Source organism: Sinocyclocheilus rhinocerous, unplaced genomic scaffold (genome assembly GCF_001515625.1).
Source record: "Sinocyclocheilus rhinocerous isolate Xijiao unplaced genomic scaffold, SAMN03320098_v1.1 scaffold196, whole genome shotgun sequence".
Classification (NCBI taxonomy): Eukaryota; Metazoa; Chordata; class Actinopteri; order Cypriniformes; family Cyprinidae; genus Sinocyclocheilus; species Sinocyclocheilus rhinocerous.
In genome coordinates, this window is record NW_015633546.1 from 591,027 (window position 1) to 599,209 (window position 8,183).

Consider the following 8,183-nt stretch of genomic DNA (forward strand, 5'->3'; position numbering starts at 1 on the left):
TAAGCACATATTAATGCCTTATTCTACATGACCTTATTCTACATCCCTAATCCTACCCAATACCTAAACTTAACAACTACCTTACTAACTATTAATAAGCAGCAAATTAGGAATTTATTGAGGGAAAATTCGTAGTTAATAGTGAATAAGTGTTTATTCTAAAGTGTTACCATTACTTTTTGCAGTAACTAGTAGTGTAACTAATTACTAATAAGATTTCAGTAATAATATTACAGTTACCATCCATAAGACAGTTTAGTTACTTAGTTACTTTTGATGCCTCAACCCCCTGATTTAAAATCCAACAATCAAATCATTCCTAGATTTATTTTCATAATTTTCACGACTCGCACATGCATGTGATGTCCCCAGTGCAGCAGGCAAGCTTGGAAATATGGAAAAGCTTACATTCAGCAGATAGAAATATTGCATTATATTGATTTTGTCAGGAAAAAAAGATGATCTGAACACTGTTGTGTAAGTTGTGGCTTTACTTTACTCTGGCATTACATCCCACCCACATCCCTCTGATCAGCATGTGGTACTGTCACTATCAATCACTATAGAGTGTTTGTAATAACTTCTGACTGCGATCCAATGTGGATTTTGGTCAAAGGATGAGGCAGAAATATGTTGTTAGTAAGAAGAATTTTATGTGGAAGATACACAGTTACAACTGTGGGGCGTGAAGAAAAAGTAATGTAACTAGTAGTGTAACTAATTACTGTTGCCAGAAAGTAATAAGTAAAGTAACAATATTACTTTTGAAAGAAGTAACTAGTAATGAGTAATATATTACATTCTAACTAGCCCAACACTGGTGATCATATATTGTCTAATAACCATATCTCTTACATAATTCACCTGGAGTGTGTATGGGTTGCTGTACAGTATGACCTGTAAATGTAATATTGTTGTAATCATTATGGTGAGCATTTATTTCCTTTTAATTTAAAGTATGGTCATGTGATCTCATGACGCCACTCAAATCATGTAAAATAAAACAGCTTTCATTACGCTACTGAAATGACTAGACTCTTCTTGTGCGTTATTTGATTTAACCCTCTGGTGCTTCACAGTCAAAAGTGACCGGACACCAAAACATTTTATAGTCCCAAGTGTGACTTTTTTTTACTTTTTTTTTTTTTTTTTAGCCTGCTCGAATCATGCCATTTTTTGTGTGTGTTCACATTCCAAATGGCATAAAATTGACCAAGTTTCGTACCATTCTGATGAAGAGCACCAGAGGGTTAAAAAAAATGAAAACATAAAAAACCCCATGAATTTCTTTGTGTTAGTTATTTTCTTTTTATCAAGAAATAAGTTACTGATACTGCACCTTTAAAAGAAAAAACCATGCAGCCCACGGTTTTTCTTTTAGCGTACCATGGAAGCGGGTGTTTAATAGGGGAAGGAGTCAACGCCCTGCTGTAGCGCAAATTAAGCTGATGTTGCTAGGGTGTGGTTCTGTGAGTATAAATACAGCTATCACGCTCCTTCTGCTCGCTTGCTGTGCATTCGGTCTTGGTAAGTGGGAAACTGGGATTTTCTTTACTTCTTACACGTTGTCTAACTCTCGACAGTGCTGTCAGTTTTTTTGTTAAATATATAATTGTTGCATATTCATGACAGCGTTGTTTTTTTTAGTTTACTGAAAAAAATGCAAATGATAATAAAAAATAAAAAAAAGTTGCTAATGAAAGTTATGCAATAGTATTGCTTAAAGAAGTTATAGAAAACTTTGCACACTCTTGAGCTATAAAAATCCACATCCTGGTTTTGTGAGTTTAACGTTCAGTTCTTTTGGTGAATCATGTATTCCTGTAAGATTAATTAAAACGGCTAGAAAACTTGGATGATTCATTCCTGAAAAGATTCTGCTTTTTGATTTACTGTGTGTATTTTAATATATTCCAACATGTATAGTAGGTTGAGCTGTTGAGTTCCAGGTTCCAAAATGTCCACACTCGGTTATTTTCTTGAGCAGCTTTCCTATCAGGGCATGCAAGACAACACAGTACAAGACATCACAGTAAGTTTATTCCGCTTTCTGGAAAATTTGAGCAGAGCCAGACTGAATGAGTCAGTGATAGGAATGTACTCCACTCCCCATTCCAGTCACTTTCATCCTGTTAAAGGGCAAGAGCTTCAGTATTTCTGTTTCCTTCCTAAAATTTGCTTCTTGAATTTTTTATTGAATAGACTTCTTACACGGGTCTGCTGGAAGTCAGTTCGTGATTATACGTAGTCTATTTTTGAAGGATTTTAATAAGCCCTCTCATGTCTTTAGGTGGGGCAGGGCACAGTGAGGCCTTTTGCTCAGTTTAATGCAGCTGCGGATGCAGGCGTCTTGGACAAGGCTATCAAGACAAAAGGTAGGTATATGAATTCTGAAAAGTGAAGATGAATAAAATACATCTACATCTTTGCATTCTGCATCTGTTTGCTCTGTTGAAAGAAGTTTCTGTTCTCAGGTGTGGATGAGGCCACAATCATTGAAACGCTGGTCCGCAGGAGCAATGCCCAGCGCCAGCAAATCAAGGCTGCTTACCAACAAGTAAACGGCAAGGTATCACATTCACTAGACCTGATATCAACACATTTTTACTGTCTGGATCCTCCCTCACCTAAATCACTTCTTCTTCTCTGTGCAGCCTCTGGATGTAGCGCTGAAAGCTGCTCTTAAAGGTGAGCTGGAAGAAGTGGTTCTGGGCTTGTTGATGACTCCAGCTCAATATGATTCCTTTCTGCTCAAAAGTGCCATGAAGGTAAGATTATTTTCAGCCTGTTGATATAGAAGATTTGACATGGGCTGCATAACTTAAAGTCTTTTTCTCTTCAGGGTTTGGGCACAGATGAAGATACACTTGTTGAGATTTTGGCCTCCAGGACCAATAAAGAGATCCGAGAGATTAAACCGGTTTTCAAACAAGGTAACATTAATGCTAGTTATCATCCAGTTATCCTTTAAATATGTTTATGGCATGAGTGTCCAATCTTGCTTCTGTAGGGCCAACAGCCTGCAGAGTTTAGCCCTAACATGCTTTAACACACCTGCCAGGAAGTTTCTAGTAATCCTGAAGATCTTGCTTGGCTGGTTTAGGTGTGTTTAATTAGGGTTTAAACTAAACTCTGCAGGACACTGGGCCCCCCAAGAGCAGGATTGGACACTCGTGGTTTATGGTACGTATGTGAATGCAGTATATATAAAAACTGAATGTATGACTTGTATTTATAGAATATAAGAAGGATCTAGAGGCAGAGATCAAGTCTGAGACAGGTGGAGATTTCAGGAATGCCCTGCTTTCACTCTGCAAGGTTGGCTTTGCTCATATAGTGTTTCTCAATTCTGCCCCTCCCCGTACATCATGTTTTGGATGATTCAACTTACATGGAGAGTGATTTGTGACTTGAATTGGCACAAAATGCTTTTGCTCATTGTTAAACTTTTATTTGAATTCACAGGCTACCAGAAGTGAAGACAAGATTGTGCAAGAGGACTTGGCTGACAAAGATGCCAGGGTAATTAACCGTGTATTGTGAGTATGTGGTGGGTCATTGTGTGTACATGTCTTTTTGACCTCTGATTCTGCCTGTAGGCCTTGTATGAGGCAGGAGAGAAAAGAAAAGGCACAGACTGTGGCGTGTTCATTGACATCCTCACTTCAAGGAATGCTTGTCACCTGAGGAGAGGTATGGTTGACTTCCTCCACATCCCTGTTTTAATAAGTAGTACACTTTCTTCTAATCCACTTTAGTCATAACCTTTTCTTTATTTAGTTTTTCAGCTGTACTCCAAGTACAGTAAGGTGGATGTCGCAAAAGCCATTGATCTGGAGTTGAAGGGTGATATTGAGAACTGCTTGATTTCTGTTGGTGAGACACTGAACCCTTTTTATCTGTCTATTGCATTACATGCTGCATTTTAAGATGGTATGACATGCAATAAGTTCACTGCAAACTTTTCCTTGAATTGCTGCAGATGCTCTCTTAGATGTACCATACCTTTTAAGACTTGAATTACTTTCTTACAGTACAACAAGAATGCTATTTTAATGTTTCTTTTTACTGCATGCAATAATATGACAAGAATGTTATTTTAAGCTTTGAGCAATGAAACAGAAGCTGGTCTTTGAATGCCATTTTCAAAATAAATATTTTAATCTTTTCTTATTGTGACTCATCTTTTCAACAGTGAAATGTGCTGGAAACAAACCTGCTTTCTTTGCTGAAAAACTAAACCAGGCAATGAAGGCAAGTGTAACTGGCAATCTAATAGATCCATGTAAAATTTAAAATGACATTACAGCCGTTTTAAATATATCACGGTTAAAAACTAAAAGAACCACTCAGTGTGATTTTGTGTTTTCACAGGGCTCTGGTTATAAAGGCAAGATCTTGACCAGAATATTGGTGAGCCGTTCTGAGATTGACTTGGCCAAAATCAAGCAAGAGTACCAGAGTAAATTTGGCAAGAGCCTCTACCAGGACATCCAGGTAAATAAATCTAATTTAGCACATTTTAAATATGGTCATCATTACACTAGTCAATACATAAACAAAAATTAATAAATGTTATACTGTATAGATTCAGTTATTAAAGATTGTGTTTTGTTTGTTTTAGGATGACACCAAAGGAGACTATGAGACAATCCTGCTAGCCTTGTGTGGCAATTAATTGGTGTCACTAATGAATGTATACAGATGAAGACCCACCAGCATACCACTAGCTATCAATATATGAATTAAACACCTCATATAAACAACTGTAGTAGAATGAGAAACATTTCTGATAAATAAAACTTGACTAAATGTATATGTCTGTGTAAATTCATGCAAAGCTTCTAAAGTGGCGTGTTATGAATGGTGTATCTATTAATTTTAATTAAGTCATGTTGACTCTGAAAAAACAAACAAAAGCATGCACAAAATGGAAGTTTAATGACTCTGTGGTCATAGATATGAAGGGGATCACATATGCACAAATAATCACTAAGAGTTTTACTGGTTGGAATTAGGGATGGAAACTCAAGTCACAAAAGAAGGACTTGTTTTGTTCACTGGGCTCTAATTTGTAAACCAACTGAAGTTTTCGAGGTGCCTTTAAAGGGTGCTCCAGCAGGTTCTGCAAAGTGTGGCAATCTGAGGAACCCCAATTGGTCCTCAAAAATCTTATAATTTTTATATTTGATACGGCTTTTATATTAGAGAGTGATGAGACTACTCTTGTCATAAATACAAAGCGCCTGTTGATTAGGTATTAACCAAGGGAAAATGTGCATAAAAGTTTGTGGTTTTTAAGTGAACATTCGCCTGTTTGCTGGCGTATATTAAATATGAATTTTAAAAAACGATTAATTGCAAATGTAAATCATATCATAATGACCATTTGATTAAAGTAAAAGCTATATTTCTTTTGGATAAAGATGTCTTTATGTTTATCAAGGAAATCCATTGATAACTAATAAAAAAAAACATTTACCCTGTAACAGGGTTTATACACTTACCTGCAGTGTATACAAACATTTACCACAAAATATTCAGGATGACAGAAGACAAATTACGACTTGGACTGTTTGTCAGAAACATGTTTCACTGGAACAATGGGAGTGGTAGGAAAAGAGATAAAGTGGGAGATTTAAGAGTGAGGGCATGCTATCTTTACATCACTTACTCCATGGCCTAGACTTGCCGTCATTCCTGCCCTACGCTGCAGTACCGTTGTTATGACGGGTGGCGCTGTTGATTTATTGGCTGTGAGCGGCGCTCTCGAGGACTGTATGGTGATTGGTTGAAAGTGTGCGTTACGTCAAGCGCTCCCGCGGAAGTACCAAGGATTGGAAAATAGAGGTTATGCTGCATAGAGCACAGCGGGTGAAGGAGACATTTACCTGTAAATACAGTAAGGTATTTGCTGTACTTGAATTGTGTTATTTGTGCATTTCAATATACATAGTTTCTGTCGTTCTTAATCCTAATTGTAAGTCTCCCTCAAGTAGAACATGTTGTGACAGAATGGACTGTTTATGACTAAATGAAATCGTTCTTGAATATTTAATTCTCTAATATTTATATTTTAGTGTCTAGCAGTTTGCAGAATGTATATGAAACGTATCTAATGAGACTTGCATTAGTTATATCAGTTAAATCCAGCTGTCATGACTCATGAATAAATGACACTGTGCTATGAATGAATGAACCACTCAGCACTCTTTGCAATGCTAGTTTGTGTTTTTAAGGTAAGACACTACTGGCAAAACCATTGTTTTTTCATGCGCTTGTCAGTTAAAGATTTTGGTCTATTTTGATTCCATAACATGTCTTTCAAACTAGTGGAAACTAAACATCCAAGATAGATATGTTTATTTTATGACACTTTTTTTTTTTACACTTTTTATTTTATTACTCATCTATTTGCATCTGATTTCAAATACAATATATTTAAAAGGCATTTTCTCAAAGTGAGTTCAAAGTGAGTTTTTTTTTCTCATGCAGAAATAAGAGAAATAAATTGTCAGAAATATTCCATTCAATAGTACTTCCGTACATCAAACTTTCCAGTTTTATTCCTATCATTTTTTTAAGGATTTTATTTGTTTCTGGGTGTTGACAATATCTCCTGATTCATGGAGTGATTAAAAAAAAGACACCCCAACAAATATCCTCTATAAAAACCCTTAACTCTTAATATGTCAACAAAATGAAAGGAGGATCTTTGAAAACCTGGCTTTATTCTGTTCTAGAAATCTATGCAAATGTGTGCACATTTAATTAGATACGATTGTTTAAACATCATAACATGTCAGAAAACTTGTAATACAATTGTTTTAATGTACTGTAATCAGTCAACTGAGAAAGTATGATGTTATATAATAGTTAAAAATGTCACTGTATTTAGTTGTGATGTCTTGTCTTGAATAGAAACCATTATGACAAGTCCATGTCAAACACTATGTCAAACACTATACTTGTGTTGCTTACAGAATACAGCCATGAGCTGAGGCTCCCCAAACCCGCCTTTCTCAATGATGAACGACAAACTGGTGTTCCTGGGTCTCCTTTACTTCATCCAGGGCATTCCGTATGGCCTGCAGTCTTCTTTGCTCCCGGTGTACCTGCGCGGTGCCGGCCACTCCCTCACACGCATCAGCCTCACCAAAATCCTCTATTTCCCCTGGGTGCTCAAGGTAATCTGGGCCCCTCTGGTGGACCGGACTGGCACCAAGCGCTGCTGGTTAGTGGGCACAGTGGCTGGTCTGGCTCTCACCTGTTTGGTGAGCGCTACAATCTCACCTGATGTTCAGTACATGGGCGTAGCGGGCTCTCTGCTCGCTATGAACGTGCTGGCATCAGTGCAGGACATTGCGGCGGACGGAGCGGCCGTGCGGCTGCTCAGGGGGCAGGGGGAGCTGGGTCTGGGAAACACTGTGCAGGTGGTGGGGTATAAAGCTGGCTCTGTGTTTGCTGGAGGGGGGCTCCTGGCTGTGATTGATGTTGCAGGCTGGGGCTGGATGTTCGCACTGCTGGCCTGTGTTTACGGTGGTGTTGCTCTGTTCGTGTGGGGCGCCCCGGTGTTGGATGGAGAGTCGGTGTGGGGACAGGGAGAAGGACGGAGAGGGTCAAAGGATGTAATGCAACCCTGGAAGGTGTGGAGGAAGCTCTTGTCTGTGCCAGGAACGCCATGGATGATGTTCTACGTTCTCACATACAAGCTAGGTAAGATATTTGTCGTAATTCAACATAAGATCGATTGAGTTAAATGATTTGGAGATCTTAAAGGAACACTCCACTATTTTTGAAAATAGGCCAACTATTTTCACAACATTTTCCAACTCCCCTAGAGTTAAACAGTTGAGTTTTACTGTTTTCGAATCCATTCAGCCGATCTTCGGGTTTGGCGGTAGCACTTTTAGCTGTAGCTTAGCATAGATCATTGAATCTGATTAGACCGTTAGCATCTCGCTCAAAAATGACCAAAGAGTTTCTATATTTTTCCTATTTAAAACTGCAGCAGGCGCAATGATATTACGCAGCGCCTGAAAATAGTCCCCAGCACGCTCCCTGTGCAAGCAGGTGGTCACGTTGGTTATGTTGACGGAAGTAAGCCTGTTTTCAGGTGCTGCGTAATATCATTGCGCCTGCTGCACCCACGGTACGGCAGCAAAGTTCCTTGATTATTACGC

General features: G+C 38.3%; 2 protein-coding genes across 4 annotated transcripts in view; both read left to right on the plus strand.

Annotated features, from left to right (window-relative positions):
- The first annotated feature begins 1,444 nt into the window (after nucleotides 1-1,444).
- Nucleotides 1,445-4,816, plus strand: LOC107744429 (annexin A1-like). Its single transcript, XM_016558076.1, has 13 exons — nucleotides 1,445-1,527; nucleotides 1,930-2,032; nucleotides 2,291-2,375; nucleotides 2,475-2,569; nucleotides 2,655-2,768; nucleotides 2,843-2,933; nucleotides 3,239-3,318; nucleotides 3,466-3,522; nucleotides 3,600-3,693; nucleotides 3,781-3,876; nucleotides 4,196-4,254; nucleotides 4,375-4,497; nucleotides 4,625-4,816. Exons 2-13 carry the CDS (start codon nucleotides 1,958-1,960, stop codon nucleotides 4,676-4,678), a joined length of 1,023 nt encoding a protein of 340 aa, XP_016413562.1. The 5' UTR covers nucleotides 1,445-1,527; nucleotides 1,930-1,957; the 3' UTR covers nucleotides 4,679-4,816.
- A 966-nt stretch (nucleotides 4,817-5,782) lies between these two features.
- The window catches only part of LOC107744428 (major facilitator superfamily domain-containing protein 3-like), a 24,010-nt gene continuing 21,609 nt past the window's right edge, over nucleotides 5,783-8,183 (plus strand). The window contains exons 1-2 of one of the 3 annotated variants that reach the window (XM_016558073.1): nucleotides 5,783-5,902; nucleotides 6,984-7,716. In XM_016558073.1, coding sequence (XP_016413559.1) covers nucleotides 7,026-7,716 — 691 coding nt within the window. In that variant the 5' untranslated portion in view covers nucleotides 5,783-5,902; nucleotides 6,984-7,025. Of the gene's footprint in view, nucleotides 5,908-6,983; nucleotides 7,717-8,183 lie in introns of all 3 variants that reach the window. The other 2 variants (XM_016558074.1, XM_016558072.1) reach the window with 2 other exon arrangements.